The sequence below is a fragment of the Paramormyrops kingsleyae genome, chromosome 9, assembly GCF_048594095.1.
Source record: "Paramormyrops kingsleyae isolate MSU_618 chromosome 9, PKINGS_0.4, whole genome shotgun sequence".
Classification (NCBI taxonomy): domain Eukaryota; kingdom Metazoa; phylum Chordata; class Actinopteri; order Osteoglossiformes; family Mormyridae; genus Paramormyrops; species Paramormyrops kingsleyae.
Genome location: NC_132805.1, coordinates 17,807,930 through 17,830,568, shown reverse-complemented (window position 1 = coordinate 17,830,568; position 22,639 = coordinate 17,807,930). Strand labels below are relative to the sequence as shown.

Below are 22,639 nucleotides of genomic sequence, written 5' to 3'. Positions count from 1 at the left end.
TCATGTACACTGCAGCTGATCACAGAGTATTTTTCCTTTTGGTCATATAATTGAACACATTTTAGTTATTTTGAATTAACTGTCTTTGATGAATTTCACATTCAATGACATACAGCTACAAAATAATGTCAGGATAGTTTTGTGCATTAATTTTATTTTGCTGCAGTATATTAACAATGCTGCAAATGGATTAGTTTTATGTTATTTTTAAGAAAGTAGTTTAGAAAAATACTAATTACTACATATTTTACTAGGTCAAACTTGCAATATCAAATGAAATGGCAAAACGGGTAGCTGAAAGTATATGCTAGTCATTGCATGTACCATGACTAATGTACAATGCTTTTGCGTACTGATTTTTACTATATACTGGAGCAGTGTGATTTTGAGAATACAAATGAAGCTCATCTAGCAACATCGATATGGCAGGCCACAGATTTCAGCTGATGATGTCAAGTTTACTGTTGCACCTGGTCTCACTGTCCATAATAATTGGCTGCTCACAAAGCAGCAGGTCATCATCACCCAGCACAGAGCTGTGTTCAGAGTTAACGAAGTTTGGGATGTTGAAGTGTTGCAGAAAGTTAGCTTCTCTGTCCTTCCTGAGGCCCATGGGCTCCCCCTGAACGTCTGAGGAGGTCCTGACACTAAGTCGGCCTTGGTATCCCTGGTGACCAGCCACAGGCTCACACTGCTCCTCCTCATTGATGGAGCAGCGGAAGATGGAGTGGGACTCCTCCATCAGGGAGTGAGAGCACACCTTGCTGCCAGAACCCTGATCATGGCTTATGTCCACCACACAGCTGGTAAGACCAGGATGCTTGTCACAAGCCTCCAGGTTCCTGAAATTGGCAGTAGATGTATAAAGCCAGGTGAAGGAAAGAGAGAAAATTAGGTACAAATACTAACAGGAAAAAAATGTATAATAAAGTGTTCATGAACATCTATTGTCACTTTAGCCAATTGTTTTAATGAAGTTAAGACCTGGATGTGTGAACTTTTCGTGACTTAATGCAGAGAAAACCAAGGTTCTGTTTGGAGGCAAGTTCACGGATTGGTCAACTATAATCTTTTTTTTTTTTTCCTCCCCTTGTCGTGTCCGGCAGTTTAGCAAGCAGGATGTTAGTCTGGGTGCCTTATTGTGCCAACACTTTTATTTTGCCAAGTGGAGCTTCGGATTTAAGCTCCTCTTGTTACTTGAGGTATACTCTTTATTAATCATTTTTATGTCATTGCGCCACAAAGCCGGAGCTGACGGGGGGTTAGTGGGAAAGAGATAGAGAGACAGTGAGAAAGGAAAGGGGTGAGAGACAGAGGAAGTAGAAAAATAAATAAATACATAATAAAAATTAAAATAAAATAAGGAGGGGGGTCAGAGAGAGAGAGAGACAGAGAAAGAGAAATAATACATAACAAACAGTAGAACAAAAAGGAAAGAGTAATAAGAGGACAGCTTCTATAATCTTCAACTATAATCTGTTCATTCCACTCTTAGGAGGTCATTTTTATGTCATTGCGCCACAAAGCCGGAGCTGACGGGGGGTTAGTGGGAAAGAGATAGAGAGACAGTGAGAAAGGAAAGGGGTGAGAGACAGAGGAAGTAGAAAAATAAATAAATACATAATAAAAATTAAAATAAAATAAGGAGGGGGGTCAGAGAGAGAGAGAGACAGAGAAAGAGAAATAATACATAACAAACAGTAGAACAAAAAGGAAAGAGTAATAAGAGGACAGCTTCTATAATCTTCAACTATAATCTGTTCATTCCACTCTTAGGAGGTGAACTTCTCCCTCAGCAGCTCAGCCCATAACCTAGGTGTCTCCAGGGGTGTCAAACTCCCGTCCTGGACAGCTGGATATGAAATTAATGACTAATTAAATTAATGATTAAAAACTCATTGCATTTAATAATGCTTGAATATTTGGGGGCTATAATTTACAGTTTTTCTCAAATGCTAAAACACAAAAGCCAATCCTCTAAACCAAATGACCAGTTGTCTAAACACATTTACTAAATCTAGCCATCATTTTCCAATATCATAAACACATTTCACATGAAGACACAATTCCCAAAACACAATCCTCCGTTCTCATAAATCTAAACACATTTTTCCTTGCTAAAACACAACTTGCAAAAGAACTCTGCTCATATTCTCAAATGAAAGCTCATGTGATGCAAAATGCTTGCCACAGTCAGCAATATTTTAACACAATGAACATCATTCATTACACACAACGACTCAAAATTGAAGACACTTGTTGCTAATGCTGTGACCACATGTATAAAAGCAAGTTCAGAGTGCACAGTTTGCTGAAGATTCCAAACAAACACAATGGATGAAGGCAGAGTCAGGAGAAGAGTTATTCGAGTCAGAGGAGGGAGAAGAGCTGGCCATGGAAGAAGAGGAGCAGGCCAATGAGGAAGAGGCCAACAAGGGAGAGGAGAAGGTCCACGAAGGAGAGCAAGACAACCTCGCACCATCATTACGGACGAGATGCGAGCAACAGTCATTGACCATGTCATTGTCCATGGCATGACAATGGCTGAAGCAGGACTAAGAGTCCGTCCAAACCTGAGTAGGTTCACCATGGCCACCATTATCAGGGCATTCAGACAACACAACAGGTATTGTACTCTATTGCTGTCTTTGTCACAATACAGTTTTACTAGCCTGTGAAAGTAGTCTATTGGTTTCAAATCAGTTGTTATTGCAAAACATGTTAATTGACAACACATGTTTCTTTCTTCAGAGTTGAAAGAATGCCACATAGAGGTGGGAGGGTTGCCATATTTACAGCGGCACAAGAAACCTTCATTGTGGATATGGTTCGTGAGAACAACCTCACCAGACTCCGGGAGATCAGAGACAAAGTCATTGCCGATAATGTCAACTTTGAGAGTATTGATGATGTCAGCTTGGCCACAATAGACCGAGTTCTCCGGCGCCAAAAGATGCGGATGAAACAGGTCTACATTATAGGGTTCCCTTTGAGCGCAACTCTGCGCGACACAAAGACCTATGTTACGAGTATGTGCAAGTAAGTATACATCCATGTTCACAGTACAGTTAGTGGACATACTGTGTTGCTCAGTGGCATACATTACTTCTGGACAATACTGTGCTACCTGATTGACTGTTGTTCTGAACACCTGTGCACTTTCACTTTTTCACAGAGGATATTACAGTTGGACGCGATGGCCAGACCTCATGAGTACCTCTTCCTGGATGAGGCTGGCTTCAACCTGCAGAAACGAAGGCAAAGAGGCCGTAACATCATTGGCCGAAGAGCCATCACTGAGGTTCCTGGCCAACGGGGGGGTAATATTACTCTTTGTGCGGCCATGGGTTCGGAGGGGCTTGTCCACCGGCATCCTGTCCTTGGGTCTTACAACACCCAACGTCTCCTCACCTTCCTAGAGGAGCTAAAAGACATCCTCCTGGACCACCAACAACACCATCCTGGGCCCGCACATCACATTCATGTGATAATTTGGGACAATGTCCGCTTCCACAGAACAAACCAAATCAGAGAGTGGTTCACCACCAACAGTAACCACTTTTTAAACGTCTGTCTGCCACCCTACTCCCCTTTCCTGAACCCTATAGAGGAGTTCTTCTCATCGTGGAGATGGAAGGTTTATGACAGACAACCATACACTAGAGAAGCTCCTAAGGGCAATGTAGTTGGCCTGTGTTGACATCCAAGTGGAGGCCTTCCAAGGATGGATTCGCCATCCAGGGCGTTTTTCCTGCGGTGCCTGGCAACAGACAATATAGCCTGCGATGTGGATGAGGTGATGTGGCCCGATGCAGCTCAGCGACATGATTGTGGTGTGTGTGTGGTGTGAATAAAGTAAATAAAAAAACTTCACACCCTGATCATGTTTTCAAGAGTACTGTTGTGTGCAATAGATTCTGTTTTTGCATTGAGTTGTGTTACAGTAGTGTACATGCAGAATTTTCTATAGATTTATACTCTTCATATGAAACTCACAAATCTAAATTCCTAATCCTCTGCAGAGATCTAAGAAGATCCGTTACTGTAAAGTTTCTAAAAATATGCATTGGCAGTTATGAAACAAATTGAGCATTGTGTTTTCAATTGTTTTGCTGTAGTGTGTAATGATGTGTATAGTGTTTACATTTTTGAAAGCTTCGAGCTGCTCTTTTGGTGTGAAAGTTTGAGTTTTGAAGTGAGAAGGTGTGGTTGTGTTTATGTAGCTTTAGAAAAGGGTGTTGTGTTTAGACATTGGGGAACATGGAGGAAACGTTTGTGAAATGTGTTTTAGCATTTGAGAAAAACTGTAATATGAACGTGCATTTAAACATTAAATATTTCAATTGAAATTTTCAATAGTAATTTCACTAGTAAAATATTCAGTACAGAAATATTCTGCTTCCACAATTCAGTTCTAAAATATACTGTTTATAAAGTTCATTTTTTATAATTCCATCACCTGAATTCAAATTCAAGACATCAAGTTCAGTTGGAAACATTTTAATGCCATCTTCATAGTTCGAGGTAATATACAGCCCGAAATTCAACCTTCTACATCAGCAGGATGAGCAGTTGAGTGCTGATAGTTTTTGTCTAGCACCAGAGTCAACAGTGAGAGTGCAATAAGTAGACCTACAAGTTGCACTAGTTGACATAACGGTAGATTTTCTTTGTGTAATCACATGCCTGTCCCAAAGTCGGCTACTGTCCCATCCCTACTACCTATAGCTAGCTAGCTTGCAAGCTAGAAAACCTAGTAGTTCCCTGCAAGTAGCTATCGTAAGCAAGGTAAGTTTGTCAATATTCATTAAAAATCCATTTTAGCCGTGTGTGTGAGTGTTTAGTTTCGTTTGTACTCTCTCGCTGAATCCCCTTTAAGTATCTGACAGGCGGTGTGTGAAGAGGATGCGTCAGGCTGGGCTGGATCAAGACTGCGCAATGTCGTTGCAAGGGACCTGCTGACGATCGACCTGAATAAAGAGACATATTGGGATTCTCTTTTAGGTGTTGTATCATGGGGCCCATGTAATAAGTGTGTTTATTTTTAAGTTATTTCTGGTATTGTCATTTCCTATCATCATGTAGCAGTATTGTGGGTTTTTTTGGTTGTACTATTCTTTGTTTGTAATCTTACCTGCTAAATGTTTTTGTGCTGGAGATAGAATTAATTAGTTTTAAGTGTCATTGGAGCTGTGGTCCATAACTGGGAATCTAGAACCTACATAATAAGGGGTGCTTAGCTGTCATGGGCCGGTCCCATAATGCAGAGCCTAAGACAGAACTATTAAAATAATGGAGATGATTGCATTGGACAATTAGCCATTCTCCATAGTGAAGGGATTTCAAAAAATAAGGGGCGCTTCTTCCAGCTGGGTCCTCAACCATAAACTTTGCCAATTGTGCAATCAGAAAACACAGACAAATCGCATCCAATATTGGTTTCCACGTGTAATGTCATTCCGTTAATTATCACCGGCAAGTTTAATAAATAGCTAGATGAAAGAGATAGGACAGTAGCTGACTTTTGGTCACTCATATTCACTATGGCACAAAGAAAATCTACCAGTCTGTCCACCGGTGCAACAGAACTTGTAGCCCTATTTATTGCACACTCACTGTTGACTCCAGATCTAAGCGAGAACTCTTGGCACTCAACTGCTCATCCTGCTAGTCCCAGATGTAGAAGGTTGAATTTCAGACCGTATTTTAAAACACTGAAATTTTGGCAGCACATTTGTAAACTGAAAATAAAAGGACTGAACGTTACCTCGAATTATGAAGATGACATTAAAACATGGAATGTTTACAGCTGAATTTGCCTTGACATTTCTTTTGAGGCGAAAGTATAATTCAGGTGACTGATTTATAAAAATTAACTTTATAAACTGTATATTTTTGTTGCTTATTTTACCAATGAAATTGCAACTGAAATATTTTCATTTGAAATATTCAATGTTTAAATGTATATTCACGTTAAGTTACAGCCCCCAGATATTCAAGCATTATTAAATGCAATGTGTTTTTATTCAAGAATTAATTAATGCAATGCTTTTTTATTCAATTAGTGTAATTCAATGTACTTTTTTGCATGAATGACATTTTTCCAATTAATTTATTGCCATAGCTGGAGCCCTGTGTAACTTAGTTCTTTCCCTGTTCCACCACAAATGATTCCGCTCAAGAGCTGTGTGGTATTTAGCACAAGGAGTGCAAGGGTTTGAATCCGGTGTGTTACATGTGGGGAAACCCAAATATGTGCAGGGCTCCGGCCCACCAGGACTGGAATTTAACACCCTTGCCTTAGATGCAAGCCTCTCATTCAAACTGCATGTGGATTCAGTGTTAAAGGTGTGTGTCCTACAGGTATGTAACATTGCCAAACTACGTTTCCTTACCCTTCAAGATACATATAAACTAATACATGCTTTTGCATACAGAAGGTTAGACTACTGTAATGGTCTATTATCTGGGAGTACACATCATACATTAAACACCTTGTAGCTTATCCAAAATGCAGCCTGAAGTTTGAACTTAGGTTCAAGGCTGACTCCAAAGTTCTCTTACTTACATAATAGGAACTTAAATGGTTTAGCCCTTGCATACTTAACAGAACTACTTCAAGTTTACAAGCCACATCGTCCACTCCGATGACAGAACACAGGCTTCCTGGCCATTTCACACATAAAGTAACAGTTGGCAATAAAGTCTTCTGCTACAGGGCCCTTACATCGTGGAACAGTCTGCCAGGTCATGTTATGGATGCCAAATTAGTCTTGGTCTTTAAATCGTGACTGAAGACCTATTAGCTTACCCACAACTTAATACATAACACACCTAACAATGGCTACTGGTGCCGCTGTACGTGCCATTTTGATTTACTGTGCTTGTCCAGTAATGTGTCTTCTCATGTTCTGACAATTCAAGTTCTCTGTCTTCCTTCCCAAATATCCAAATGGTGCGCAGTGTGGACATCATCTGAGCTGGAGTCCTGATTCATTCCCATTGAAGGATGACATAATGGATGTGACTATAACATCGTGGGTGCAGCCTTCAATCTGCCACCCTACACAGGCTGGCATGGAGAACTAAGTCACTATGTGCTTCGGCTTTGACCTTGACCACAGTTTACACTTGCAAGCAAGCCCACTCTTTCATTAATGTTAGCATTCCCAGTTGACCTTGGACCCCCAGAAGTTTTTTTTTTCTCCCTACATGGTAGTTATTGGTTCCTCTTGTCTGTTGTCATCTTTCATTTCTTTATCTTCCCTTTTCCCTGAATTGAATTATGTATAAATGATACATTCCTGCATCACAACACACCTATGTAAAATGCCTTGCTGTGAAAGGCACTATATAAAAATAAATCTGGATTGATGTTCACTGTTCTAGTAACTTAGGGAAACTGCAAATGCTGTCACCATTGTGGCTTGAAGTCAGGGGTGTCATAAAGAGGGGGGGAGTTAAGACTATTCCAATGGCTCCTGAGTGAAAGGGGCATGAAAAAAGCGGAAGATAATTGGATTGGTCTGGGTTGGGGGCCCAATATCTCTAGCGGTACCTCTGCTGCCAGTTCACGACTGAGGGTCTGTTGCTGTTAAATGGATATTGGTTGTTGAATGCTTGCTGGCATGAGCCTAGACTGGAAAATCTTATGTGGGGGGCCTACTGACATTGTTGTGATAAATATTCCATGAATCTGGACCCTAAAGGAAGATGTGAAGCTTTTTATGTTGCAACCAGGAACAAACTGGTCTCTACCACATCTTAGGTACCATGGCCTTCTTTCATCCATATTACAGAAATAAGTATTACCAACTAGTAATGAAAGATGGTGGCATATTCAACATCAGATGCATGATTTCCTTCCAGCAATTAAGATTTAAAGAAATGTGACATTGAATGTATACAAAAACGAAACACTACCTTAGAAGAGCTGTTCAAAATGTATGAAATACCAAGGCTTTCAGTAAAACACATTTGCATTCAGGATGGTAGGACATAATGAGGATGCAGATGAAAGCAGAATTTTCAAAATGCATATCATCCTACTCTTGATGTGGTGCTCCTGTCTTCGTCAGTAGGGTTAGAACGAAGAACATAAAGATGACAAACACTGCCAGGCCAACCCAGAAGCCTATCACAACAGAATCTGCAACACAACAGGTGAGAATAAATTATATTATATTTTTACTCCCTACAGTCAGTCACAGTTTGAAGCACAATTTAAATTTCGCAAAGGAAATAAACAGGTGTATTCATATTAAGGCTAGCATACTTCTTACATGAAAAGCACTTAATATATTAACATGAGTCCTATTTACCAGTAAAAGGAATTCTACAGAATGATTCTATGAAAGGCTGTCTATGCCCTAATAGACAACCATTTCCCAGGTTCCCAGTATTCAGCTGGAAGCTGAAAGACGTAGCAGAGCCTCATCCTAATGAGCTGTGAATCTGTCAGTGCATGATTCTATAATAGGGTGCATCAGAATAGAGAAAACAGCTAAATCAAAGGCGTCTTCACTTGGTAGCTCTCCTATGAGGGCTTAGAGGTCAGTCACTACAGCAAGGAAGGGGTGTAAAATGTGTCACTTAAATACTCGTTTTAATAAGATAAGCACCTTGAATTAACAGGAATCGAATCGTTTCACGTAAAATACAATTTCTCATTCAGTTAATTTAATAAAGTAATAACTGATCTCTTTTCGTATTTTAAGAACAGTGTAATTGCTATGTAATACCGTAAACGTCGAATCTATTTCAGGAGGCTCATTTGAATACCATTTATTTCCAAGTGACACAGAAACCAAGATGGAGAACAATTAGGCTACGTTCACACTGCCAGCCACATCGTTCAATTCCGATTTTTTGCTCAGATCGGATTTGTCTACCTTGACGGTTCCACATTCATAACTACAAGTGGTCTGTATCTGACTGTAATGTGAACGCATCGGTCATCTGAAACGTCACGCATGCGCTCATTGATATGTTTTTACTCGGGTAAAAAGCTGGTCGTAAAATCGGTACGTTGTGCGGCCATGACCGCTGCGCTGATTCGAGTCTTTTGCCTCCTTAAACTTTGACTTCAGGCTCTTTATTTTTCTTTGGCATTGTAGCCACGTTCGTGTCCGCGCTGTGCCATTTGTTTGGCAATTATTTCAATTACCATTCTATTACGAGAGGTTCCTTCCAGTTTAACTTGAACAGATTCATTTGCCCAAATATCTATTAAATCCCCAACTTCTCAATCCTTCCACTGACTGTTATCGCAGCTCTCCCCCATTTTTACCTTCCCGCGCTGCCGGTGCAGGCTTATAATGTTAGCGTATGTGTATAAGCAAAAAGCCACATGAATTCCGATCTGAGCGTTCACATTCAGGTCGCATGGCCGCGAATCGGATACGTATCAGATTTAGTACCAAGTATGAAAGTGACACAAATCTGATTTGAAAAGATTAGATTTGCGTTTCCACACAGCCCTAAAAAGATCAGATCTGTGTCACATTAAGGCAAAAAATCCAAATTGAGTCACTTCAGCATGGCAGTGTGAACGTAGTCTTAGGGCGTACACTGTTGCTGTAAAAACGATACATTCACAACATAAAGGCTACAGTGGATCCAGAAAAACACACCCAAAGGTTAACATCTCATTCACAAAATCTTCATAATGTACCTACACAAGGACGGCGTAACACAAAGCTTTTCAGTGCGGAGAAAACTGCGATAAAACGGTGCACATTAAAACACGCGCGTGTTTCAACTCACATCTGTGCGCTTTAAGCCCCTCAAAAGACACCGGCTCTTCGTCATCATAATATTCATATTCCCATACATATTCAGGGCCACGGCCGCTTGATCGACTCTTATTGAGGTGGTTGAAGTCGGACATCTCCAGAATACTTTCTTTGAAATTTAAGAAAACTGGAAATATAAAATGTTAACCACCACAACCTGAAAACACAGCAGGATTAAAATAAAATAGTTCATTCATTATATCCAAGCAGTATCCTATATAAACAACAGAACAACGAGTTAAATGTGCATCACGAATTCGCATTCAAGTACTTACTCTTACGTCTGTCTTCCACGACAGCTGCATAATTTTTTTTGCGCATATAAAACAAACCCTTAGAAGCCAGCACCACTGATCGTCCACCACTCAAGCTTGTAATCTGGCGTGCGTCCACCACAAAAACCTAGCGCTTCTAAATGGGCTCCCATCACACTGTTTTGCAAGGGGATACTCTGGGAAGGGCGATTGCCTTTAAGGCGGGGACGTAGCAGGGAGCAGGAGGAGTTTAGAATTTAGTTTTTTTTTTTTTAACGATGCAATACTACTATAAAACGTTCGATAGGGAAAATCTTAAGTAATATTATACAAAACTGCATAGAACATAGAAGACATTACAGTTTGTCAGTATTTGACGGAAAACACTTGTAAAAGTTTATGATAATTATAAACATTATAGTATTGAGTGTAACATGACCGTACACGATTGGAGGGCACACAGAACTATGTAACACTACACCGATCAGCCATAACATTAAAACCATAGACAGGTGGTGTGAATAACATTGATATTGTTTGAATGGCAACTGTGAAGGGTGCCATTACATTTTAGTGAACAGTCAGTTCTTGAAGTTGATGTGTTGGAGAAACAACGGGCAAGTGTAAGGATCTGAACAACTTCTATAAGGGCCAAATTGTGATGGCTTGATAACTGGATGAGAGCATCTCCACAATGGCAGGTCTCTGTCGTAACTGTCATATGAAATCAAAGCCTTTAAATCATGAATTTTGTTTCTAATACTCCTAGCATTTAAATACAGGTGTCTATGGTTCACTGATGCGCATGGAGAGCATAGGCTAGCCCATCTGGTCTGATCTCACAGGCAGGTGTGCAGGAGAAATTTTTGAAGTGTGTAGGGGGGAACCAAACAGTGAGAAAAAGGTCTCATCTTTTAAGTTTGTCCAGCCTTGCTTGATGAGGCACTAGGAATGATTTGGATAATGGTTCAATACACTCAATATTTTGATTGATACTGACCAGAATACATAAACTGTTACTTTGTTGTCTGGTATGGAGCTCCCAATAATCCACAAATGGCCTATTTTATGATAGGTAAACAGCAAAAATCCTTCTATACAGTGAGCAAGCCAGGGGTTAAAAACTCCATAGAAGGAAGAAACCTTGGGAGGAATCAGACTCAACCCCAGACTCAACTCAACCCCTCCTCCAGGGGCTGGCAGAGGAAGTCAAATGAACAAGATAACAAAATCCTAATTTACAGAGTTCAAATTTTAAGATTTTAAGATTTGAGTGTCAATGCAGCAGGAAGGTGATAGCATACAGGTGCTGGTTCTGAAGGCAGGATGAACAGTGATATAGCAGCAGGGCAGGCGGGAGATATGTCACAGGAAGAAGGGCAGGCAGGCTGAAAGGACATGACAGGTAGTAGTCACAGTCAGCAAGGTGGGCAGAACATCTTGATTTTTTATATTTGTATTTTTTTTTTTGGGGGGGGGGGGGGGGGGATCAGGCAGCACACCCCAGGAGGGGTGGGAGAGATAAAAAGTGCATTAGCCAAAGTAGGGGAGACTAGAGGCAGTGCAAACAGTTAGGTGAGTGCAATAAGTAAGCTCTGGCAGATATGGATATGGCAGCATAAGTAGGAGGGAGAGGCAAGTGAGGACACAAGCATGGAGAGTTCCTGAACATTATCACTCCAATTCTACAAGGAAGTGTGAAGCTAGAGTGACAACACTGACAGTTCACTTCATCGAAAGCCAATGGCACCGATCCTCACCCAGCACTGCACCTCACACTGTAGGCCTAACTGGGGGTGAGCAGTTAGCTAGAGTTAGAAATAGAGTCTCTGTAAAGCTAGACTGAACAACTATGTTTTTAGTATATACTTGCATATTGAGAGCATGTATGTCTATTATTATTGGGACTCTCCACACTACAACAACATATTGCTTTTCAAGAAAACAAGTGCTATGAGCATTTTATATCTTAAATATGCATGATTGCATCTCATTATGACGAGGTCACATTATTTTTAAAAGTATCTAGCGAGTACCTACACTGTAAAAAATGTCCGTGAAATTAACTGAGAAATTCTGTAAAATAGCGACATAAAAAAAACTGTAAAAGGAAAAACAATAGAGCAGCGTATATTTGACATTAAGATTTTGTAAAATACTTAACAAAAAACAACTGTTAATTTTACAGTAAAAATATGTTCTTTAAAGAAAAATTTTTGGTAGAGTTAACAAATTACTGTAGTTTAAACGCAAACAAACTGTAATATAAAAACCAGTACAATACAGTTAAAATTACACCATAACGGTGTGAAAATAATATTTTTTTTAATCAGGTCAATTTTTTCAGGTTTATACTGAAAGAAACCGTGTTACATTTTACAAATTAATATTCTGTGCTTTACAGATGAGAAACAGTAAAACTTTAAATGATATATCAACACTTGCTTTTTGCTACGTGCGTTACGAACCAACAAGAAATAGTCCACACAACTCAGGATTTCTGGTTTGTCAGACAGCTTTTGACGGTACATTTGGGGCTACCGTCAGAACTTCGCCTCATGGCAACACCTCTGGTCCGTTGATAAGAAGGTATTTTTCCACTGAGGTGATAAAAAATACTGCAGCACCGGCGGGGCTCATGTCCCAGCATGCCCCGCGCGTATTTGTAAATAGCCCTTGTATTGTTGTTGTTATTGCTAATGGTTATATTTCCTTATTGTCGCGTGTGTTTACCTGTGTCTTATGTGTACCCTGTCCGATCCCCGTGTGTAATTAGCGTCCGTAAATCTCCCACCGTGTATGCGTCTTACAGTTGAGCGTCTGACAACCTCGTGTTTCTTGTATGTAAGTGTTTCGGTGCTCTTTGGGTGCCTGGTGTAGTTCTTTTCTGGACTACTAATAAAGAGCGTGTTACCTCGGCAAGATAGTGTTGGCAGCTGGGGTTACCAGAACAATTCTGTAAAATATACAGCAAAACAATAATTGCTTTTACCGAATAACATGTATTTTCTACGGAAAAAAACTGGCAGCTGTGGTTACCAGAATAATTCCGTAAAATATACAACAAAACAGTAATTGCTTTTACTGAATAACATGTATTTTCTACGGAAAAAAACTGGCAGCTGTGGTTACCAGAATAATTCCGTAAAATATACAACAAAACAGTAATTGCTTTTACTGAATAACATGTACATTTTACAGTTTAAACCAGCATATAACACACTGGACTTCTGTTATATTTCCTGGTTTATACTGTAAAATTTACATGTTATTCGGTAAAAGCAATTACTGTTTTGTTGTATATTTTACGGAATTATTCTGGTAACCCCAGCTGCCAGTTTTTTTCCGTAAAAACTACGGGATTTTTTTTACAGTGTACCATCAGCTTAATATCATTGATTAAGGCTCCGACCACACGAAGCCGGTGCGTTCCCTATCCGATCATTTTTTTTCCTCGTTCTAAAAAAAAATTGCGTAAACACGGCGTCGTCTCAAGAAATATCTGCGTACAAACGAAACCACTGAAAACGGTGTAGTATATATGCCAGACCAGTATGGGGTGCTGTAATTCTGCCATAGAGATACACTATACACAGAGAAGAAGACTTTGGGCATGCGCATAACCTTGCGCGCTGTATACGAACCAAGAAGAAGAAGAAGACGAAGATGGCGAACGCAACAACTTCAAGAGCAAGAGTGGAGTCTTTCGTGTGGACTGACGACGAAGTCGAACTTCTACTCAGAGTCACACTCGACTACAAGTCCACTAAGCTCCAAGAAAACGTGGACTGGGAGTCGTGTCACTCCAAATATAGTGATATAATGGACGCATTTCAGGCACAGTATCCGAGGGAGCAAACCAATAAGGATTTCCCTCACGATGCTACCATGGTCTCAAAAGCCCAAGTCACCGCAAAGGTGAAAAATATACGCAGCAAATACAGGCATGCGGTGGACACAGGGCGTCGAAGTGGTCAAGGACGGGTAGTACTCATATTTTATGAGCTTTGCGAGGAGATCTGGGGTGGTTCGCCTGCTACACGCTCCATCGATGCCGGCATCGAGACGGGTGACCTGGAAGAGTCGTCTACATCGACAGTGGAGCTGTCTTCCGATGCTCCAAACTCCACGGAATCCTTCGACTGTCTTACATCTGCGGTTGTAAAGCAGCGCCGGGATTTGCTCCAGGTAAAATTGGCTCCAGGTTTATGATTTCAAGCTTAGCGAGTATGAATGTGTGAGGCACTATGTAAAGCGCTTTGTTGGCCATGGGTCTGTTGAAAGCGCTGTATAAATGCAGTCCATTTACATATGATACAGTATTGTATGTAGTATATGATGACACAATCAACTTTGAGGTGAACTATTCCTTTAATTTTAGTTCAATTAATGCATTTGTTTAAAAGTAGGTAAAATCAATTGTGTGCAACCACTTACCATAACATTTAGTAAATTCAATGAATTAGTTTTTTTTTCAGTATAGTTAGGATGGATTTATGTTCTTTGTGTAGATGTGTTGGTTTAGTGCATTATTCACATAGCTTTCGGAACTTATTTTGCTTAATAATAATGCACATTTTCTCTGCTTTATTTAAGGCAAAGTTGAACAGCCATAGAGGAGACAGGCTGAAGAGGAAGGTTCCCACCGATCCGGCAGAGGAGGACCTTAAAATAAAGAGGATGATGTTGGAGTTGATGGAGCACTCTTCTAGACGCAACTCCGACAACATGCTGCAGATAAATACAAACATTGCTAACATTACCAGCAGCATTCAGGAGTGTTTTTCCTTCATGAGGGAATTATTCCAACGTCAATTTACACCCACCCACAGCAGCAGTGGTCAATTCCAAGGGCACCCACCATCATTCATGAACACAACACCACACCCTACTACACCAGCCTTCCTGCACACACCTCTGCCTGATAAACCAGCAAACCAACCTCGACAGTACCGCCCTGAATGCTACACACCTACACCACATGTCACCCCACATCAGCAAACATCATTTTCATACAGACGTGCACTGCTGCAAGATGACACAGAGTGACTGCCCTGTTGCACTATATAATTCTTGATTGTATATTGTTTTCACTGCACGTCAGTTCTGTGCACGGTTGCACTTTATACAGTTTGACCTGTTTTGTGAGTTTATTCTACCTGTACAGTAGTTGTATATAGTTATTGTGTTTTGTGCACTGTTGCACTTTATACCTGTTCAATATTACCAGTTTTTTTTTAAATGGTTCTTTGACCTAAATATTTATTTTCCAATAAAAAAAGTTCTGGAATTTTTGCAGTCATTTATTTTCACTAGACATATTCAACACAACACTTTCAAAATAATCATTAGTACATTTTCCAAATGTAAATAGTGTAAATACTTAAAAAAAACTGACCAAAATAGGAAAAAAAAAACTTGATGGCCAGCATTTAAGGTTCAAAGTACTCTCCTCACTCTCTTTCCCTCTCCTTCATTACAGTCTGTGAGGTAGTTGTTGCATTGTGTAGGAGGCTGTAAGTCTTTATCACCTTGCATCGTTCCCAACACAGTGTGTTCAGCCACAGTCTCCTTACAGTTTTCACAAAAATTGTGGAGAACAAAGCAAGCGTAAATGACAAAGGGCAGGTCCTGCAAGTTGATGTCCATAGGCCTTTTCAGTGCAGCAAATCTGGCTTTGAGACGACCAAAAGCACACTCAATGACCATCCGTGCCCTACACAAACTTAACCCAAAGTACTGTTCTTGAGGTGTGGAGCCACCGTTTGCATATTCCTTCATCAAGTAAGGCAGCAGAGGGTAGGCTGGGTCACCAAGAAGATAAATTGGTATGTCCTCTTCGTTGTCCACAATCTTTTTTTTCAGAGGAGGGATCTGGCCAGTCTTAAAGTACAGGTTGAGCTTTGAATTAGCAAAAACCCGTGCATCGTGTACACTCCCGGGCCACTTTATCACAACATCCATAAATCTGTACTTATAATCACAGACCGCCTGTACATTGAGAGAATGTTTGCCTTTCCTGTTGATGTAGTCCATCGAGTTGGTAGACGGCTGCTTGATTTCTATGTGTGTGCCGTCGACCGCTCCCAAACACTGTGGCATGCCGTGAGCACGATGGAAACGCAAAACCAGATCCTCGGCATCGGACTCCGTAAAAGGCAACTTGATGTACTTTGGACCCAGGTGGACAGCGATCGCTTTACACGTTTGCCTGACAACAACAGACACAGCCTGTCGCGACACGCCGAAGGCGTTAGCAGTCTTCCTTAGCCGTCCCTCGTCGCTCAAATAATACAGAGTTAACGCAACCCTTTTGAGTGTAGTAATTGGTGCCCTCATGTTTGTTGTTTGCCCTTCAATATACGGACTGAGTTCCTCGCTCAGGGCGATGAGAGATGCTTTGGACATGCGGAAATTCTCCCTCCATTCATCTTCCACAACAACGCCATTGACAAAGTTGTCCCACCAACTGCTAGTTCTACCTGGTCTTATCCAAAATTTTCTCCTGGTTGCTCTCCTGGTTGTCTTCCGCGGTGGATCTAAGAGCATGTGGCATATGGTGTTGTCCATTATCGCTTGTTGCTCATAACAGTTGCATAGAAGCAATAGATTTTGCTGTAATAAAGCTAGTAGGCTTTGTAGCAACACGAACACAATCATGTAGTCCGCCATTATTGTTGTTGCTGTTACGTGTGACGCAGCCGACACATGACGTGATGACATCACAAAATATACGGATTGGCTGTAAACACGAAACCGCAAGGGTGTCGTTTTCAGATTTATCCACTTTGGGACCCGGTTTCAAAAAATAGCGGTTTCAGTCTCCTAAAACGCCGGATCCGTGTGGACGAAACGCCAATACGATAAAAAATTTCTACGTATACAGCGAAACGCGTCTCCGTGTGGACAGGACCTAAATGCCGTCCCAATAAATTCATTTAAGCATTTACATAACAATGTGTAATATTTAAGTACTTTTAATTGCATTTTTCTCTATATGCTCTGGAGGGCTGTATTGCAGATAAAGAATATAACTTCAAAAAATGGTGGCAGGAGACATACAGAATACCATTAAGGAAATATTTGTCCATGATGGCAGAGGCCAATTCTCACACTCTTGTAATGCATGTGTCACTAATACATTGATTAACATCTTACGGGTCCACATATTTATACCAAAAACAACTGTCACTTTCTACATCTGAATCTAAACAAACAAGAGGTTGTTTGACAACAAAAAAGCATCGATGAACCCACCTTAGACCTCTTCTAGTAGCTGTTTTGTCTAGACTCTAGAGCACTCTGTGCCGTATTCAGACATACAGAAACATTAAGGGTAAGGCGATTTCCTAGAAGTGGACCTTTTGCTGTTTTCTGAGGAATGCTGTCGTTTGTAGTTATGCACTGTCCTAACAGTATTATTCGTCATCATCAGCTGGCTTGGTATTGCATGCTGAGGATGAAAAGATGGGGGAGAGTCATTTACTTCATTTAGACACATCACAGGATAGAATCATCCTTGTGGTTAATGCAGATGGGGGAATTTTTCAGCTCATTCTGCTGATGGACTCGTTGCTAGGCAATAAACTGAACACAGCAAGGGCTGGGTCATGCAGTCGTAATAAAGGCGATTCACAGAGCACTGCAGCAAAGAGGCAGCACCTCCCATCACTCACATAACCTTATAAAACCAAGGAGATGGTGGTGACTTACACCAACAAACAGAGGGACCTGGCTGCAGCAGTTACCACCTTCATCCATGGTAAACCAGTGGAGCTAGTCCAGGAGTATAAATATCTGGGCACCATCTTTGACCATCTGCTGAAATTCTCCTCCAACACAGAGGAGATTCTCAGGAAGTGTCATCAGCGGCAATACCTCCTTAGGAAACTGAATTCCTTTTGAGTCAGGAAAGACATTTTACGGTCCTTTTACTATTCCTTCATAGAGAATGTAATCTCATTCTCCATCAGCTGCTGGTTCCATTCCACCAGCACGCAGTACAGAAATCGGCTACAGAGCACTGTCAATGTGTGTTCTAAGATTATTGGTCTGCCCTTGAGATCCTTATCACACATCTGTGGCCAGCAGACACACAGGCTAGCACAAAAAATCACTAAAGACACATCACACCCGCTGAACTCTGCCTTTGAGTGGCTCCCCTCCAAACGCCGGCTCCGTTGTCCTGGTTGCAGGACACAGAGGAGGAGGGCCACCTTTGTTCCTAAAGCTGTCCTTCTTTTGAACTCCTGACACCCCCCCAAACCCACCATTATCACCTCACACTCCCATCTGCCCCTCCCCCCTACAATCCAGACCTCCTCAGATCTGAGTCTCTCACTTTTTTTTTTTTCCCCACTTTCATCATCATGCATACTATTGCCTCTGTACTTTAAGTCATTTATTATGTTCATAGTTTATCGTGTGTCTGTGTGTCATCGGTTGCGTTTAATGTTACTACTGTTATTTGTGTGCGTTGCTCCTCTATGCCTTTTAAATTGCCCCTCGGGGACAAATAAAGTTTTTTGAAATTGAAATTGAAATTGAAAATTATCACCTGTAAACAGCAGCATTTCTCCAGAAGAAATGCATAAAGAACATAAGGAATTTACAAACGAGAGGAGGCCATTCGGCCCATCAAGCTCGTTTGGGGAGAACTTAACTAATAGCTAATAGTTGTTAAAATTTTATCTAGCTCTGATTTGAAGGAACCCAGGGTTTTACCTTGCGCTACACTAGCAGGAAGACTATTCTATACTCTAACTACACACTGTGTAAAGAAGTGCTTCCTCAAATTCGTTTAAAAATGTTCTCCTGCTACTTTCCACTTATGGCCACGAGTTCTAGTATTTAAACTAATGTTGAAATAGCCATTTAGCTAAGCAGCATCCAGACCTGTTAGAATCTTATAGACCTGGATCATGTCCCCCCTTAGTCTCCTTTGCTCAATGCTGAACAGATTCAGCTCAGCTAACCTCTCCTCATAAGACATTCCTCTAAGACCATGAATCATTCTCATGGCCCTCTGTTGCAGCTTTTCTAAGGCAGCAAAGTCCTTCGTAAGGTATGGTGACCAAACCTGCACACAATATTCTAGGTGGGGTCTTACCAAGAAATTATATAATTGTAGCATCACCTCCCTTGACTTAAACTCCACACACCTAGAGATATAACCCAACATTCTATTGGCCTTTTTTATTGCTTCCCCACACTGGCGAGATTGGGACATGGAAGCACCAACATACACACCGAGATCTTTCTCGTAATCAGCTACCTTTATTTCAGTGGAACCCATAAAATATCTGTACTTTGTATTTCTGCTCCCTGCATGGATTACCTTACATTTATCTATGTTAAATTTCATCTGCCAGGTATCAGCTCAGTCGCTAATTAAATCCAGATCCCGTTGTATCCTCTCTGCTGCTAGATTAGTATCTGCTACACCACCCACCTTGGTGTAATCTGCAAATTTAATCAGTTTACTGTATGTATTGGTGTCAATATCATTAATGTAAATTAGGAACAATAGTGGTCCTAAAACTGAACCCTGCGGTACCCCACTATGAACGCAGGCCCACTGTGACAGTGTGCCTCTAATAACTACTCGCTGCTTCCTGTCAGTTAACCAGTTTTCGATCCAAGCTGCCACAGTTCCTAAAATCCCTGCAGCAAGAGCTGTGGGGGACAACATCAAAGGCCTTCTGGAAATCTAAGTAGATCACGTCGTAGGCCTTTTTGTGATCAATTACTCTTGTAGCTTCCTCAAAGGACTCAAGTAAATTAGTTAAACAGGATCTACCTCTCCTAAATCCATTTTGGCTATAAGGCCCTTACTATCCTGCAATTTTCTTTCTACATTCCTCTTGGAGAGTCTAATGTTATTTTTTTAACTCAACCCATAGACTTAGATACTCCTGCTTAATTTTGAAATCATTAGTTATTTTCCATTTGTGGAACAGAGCCCTTTTCCTCCTGACTTTATACTTAATTTCCTTAGTAAACCACCTTGGTTGTAGTTTCCTAGATTTAGTTTAGCTGGAAACAGGTATGAAGTCCTCTTGCACTTGCAACAATGTGCCTTTAAAAAATCCCCATGCCTCTTCAACCGTTTTGCTATTTAACTCCATCCAGTTTACAGTTTCTAGTTCCAGTCTCATACCATTAAAGTTAGCCTTCCTAACACTGTATACTAATATTTTGGACTTTGCTCTTCAGACACTAAAATTAACCTCGAATTTATGTTATGATCACTACCGTCCAATGGTTCTAAAACCTCTAATTTTCCAATCCTATCCTGGTTATTAGAGAAAACAAGATCAAGAAGGGCTTCTCCCCTGGTATGGGTATTAACAAACTGAGTAAAAAAACAATCCTGTACTAATTCCACCATCTCAAGTTCATTTACAGAAGAGCCAAAGACTGTGTCTCACTGTATCCCAGGTAAATTAAAATCAGCCATAATCACCACATCATTTTTATTACTCATAATCCTGTTATCGTGCTCTGTACAGGTGCTCTGTAACAAACCCCGACAATTAGACCATTTGAGTTTTTAGTAGGGCTGTTTTCGACTAAGGATTTTCATAGTCGAATCTGATTCGTTCGATTTTGCCGTAGTCGACTGATAGTCGAACCTTTTTTTTTTTTTTTTAGATAGCAGCTAGATTTTTTCCATTTCAAACAAAAGAGTTAAAAAAAACTAAAAGAAAAACATGGTGTGTAACAAATACCTTTTATTCATTTAAAGCCAAATTCACAATCAGAATCTAGTGATCCCGGAAAATAAAATAAAATAACTGTCGTATTGCACAGCCTTGTATGCAAGGACAACATAAGCCCCTAGTGATTGTGACGTTGTCTACGTATAAGCTCGTATAAAGGATAGACATGTTTAATGAGGAAACTAACTGCGCAAAGTCATGCACTTTTTATCTAGACGTCTGAAAAATTGTTTGAATCTCCGGTCTCAAATGAAAAAAAGTTGCACAGAAGGACCATTGTCAGCATCAGCTCAAGTAAATGGTAACCACGCTTTCGAACAAACACTTTTCTCCGCCATGCATTGTTCTTAGCAGCTCTGTGTCTCCGAGGACGGCGCTGTCTGTGATCAGGGCAGAGTAACGCAACTCGCACACACGCTGCAGTATTTGAGAGCTGCCTGCTCCGCCCCACACACTCACAGAGTGAAACTCTCCGACACAAGAAAAAAACATAACTGATAACATCGGGCTGATATGGTAATAATTAAAATGTTAACAATTAAAATGATTTTTAACGATTAAAAAACGTCTGTGAGCCCACCAATAAGCGCACAAAACGAACTCTATTAGAATCAATGATCCTTAATGTTACCTGTAAGCTACAGTTGGTTGAAGGCTCATTATCATTACCCAAGTTCCCAATAGCGTAATTCGCGTTTTCTTTTAAAGCAACATTTCATAGCAAACTACTTAAATAAACAGGTCATTGAAAGATCAGAATTTAAGCCTTACCGTTTTATCCCAGGACTCTTCCAAAACTTCTGGCTGTGGTCCTGCACAAGGCAGCATGGGTCACGTGTTCCACAGCAACAATAACACTGGGCTGCCCGCAGACGTGCCTGTCTGAAAATCGGCGTAGTGCACTCGGATATCGGCCGATGCCGATACATTAAAAAATGCTAAATATCGGCCCGATATATCGGCCGGCCGATATATCGGTCGAATTCTAGCTGCTTCTCATTGGTTACATAACACTTTCCTACTATTCGACTATGAGGTTCATAGTCGAATCAGACGTCTACGAATCGAATCGTCGAATCCTCGACTATTAGAAGTCAGCCCTAGTTTTTAGCATCTAGTTTTATCCATACAGCTTCTGTACTTTTATTTTTATCAGTGAGCTCCCTTGCCTGCAAGTTTTCTTTTACGTATACTGCAACACCACCTCCTTTCTTACCTATCCAGTTTCTACGGAACAACGTATAACTATCCATATTATATTCTTCACCATCATTGTCACTCATCCATGTTTCAGTTATTCCTATAATGTCGTAACTGTCATATGAAATTAAAGCCTTTAAATCATGAATTTTGTTTCTAATACTCCTAGCATTTAAATACAGACTGCATAGGGTAGGCCTTTTACAGTGTCCACTTTTAATATCTATTGGGGCTTTCCGTTTCTCCCCACCTAAATTCTTAACTAACCTCCCTGCCCCCCCATCCCTAGTAGGGTGACCAGATAATCCATGTCAGGGAGGACACTTTGAGCTACTTCAGGTTTTACAAACTACTTTCAAATTGAAAGGCTCCTGTGCTCGGCTAATTAGTTCAGCTCTTCTTGTGCTTTGACTGGTTTATTTCCTTGACTGAAAGACTCATCCAGCTGTTTCACATTAACATTAGTGACACATGCATGATTATAGGAGACTGACCAATCAGCACACAGCAAGAACTCAGTGCTCAAGTGAAATCCAGGTCCGTTTAATTGAAATGGTAATTTACAATTCCTGTCCTAGCTCAGAGTGTCCTCCCTGACATGGATTATCTGGTCACCCTAATCCCTAGTCTAAACATCCCTCAACTATTCTACACATACGCCTCCCCAATA

General features: G+C 40.7%; 1 protein-coding gene across 4 annotated transcripts; it reads right to left on the bottom strand.

Annotated features, from left to right (window-relative positions):
• Nucleotides 1-128: 128 nt before the first annotated feature.
• LOC111841776 (melanocortin-2 receptor accessory protein 2A) lies at nt 129-21,584 on the bottom strand. Of its 4 annotated transcripts, none has more exons than XM_023807763.2 (4): nt 10,070-11,497; nt 9,766-9,903; nt 8,050-8,149; nt 129-842 (listed from the first exon to the last, which is right to left on the bottom strand). In XM_023807763.2, exons 1-4 carry the CDS (start codon nt 10,113-10,115, stop codon nt 440-442), a joined length of 687 nt encoding a protein of 228 aa, XP_023663531.1. In that variant the 5' UTR covers nt 10,116-11,497; the 3' UTR covers nt 129-439. The 4 variants fall into 4 exon arrangements, 3 of the variants coding, with proteins under 3 accessions (XP_023663531.1, XP_023663532.1, XP_023663530.1); XM_023807764.2 differs by having other exon boundaries at nt 9,766-9,951; nt 10,070-11,496; XM_023807762.2 differs by having other exon boundaries at nt 9,766-9,921; nt 10,070-11,496.
• Between the last annotated feature and the right edge of the window lie 1,055 nt (nt 21,585-22,639).

Coding starts and splice junctions, on each gene's coding strand:
- LOC111841776 (XM_023807762.2), bottom strand. CDS start 10,115: ATGCGCAAAAAAAATTATGCAGCTGTCGTGGAAGACAGACGTAAGA. Junction 9,922..10,069: donor CGTGGAAGACAGACGTAAGA/GTAAGTACTTGA, acceptor TTATATTTCCAG/TTTTCTTAAATTTCAAAGAA. Junction 843..8,049: donor ACAGGAGCACCACATCAAGA/GTAGGATGATAT, acceptor TGCCAATTTCAG/GAACCTGGAGGCTTGTGACA.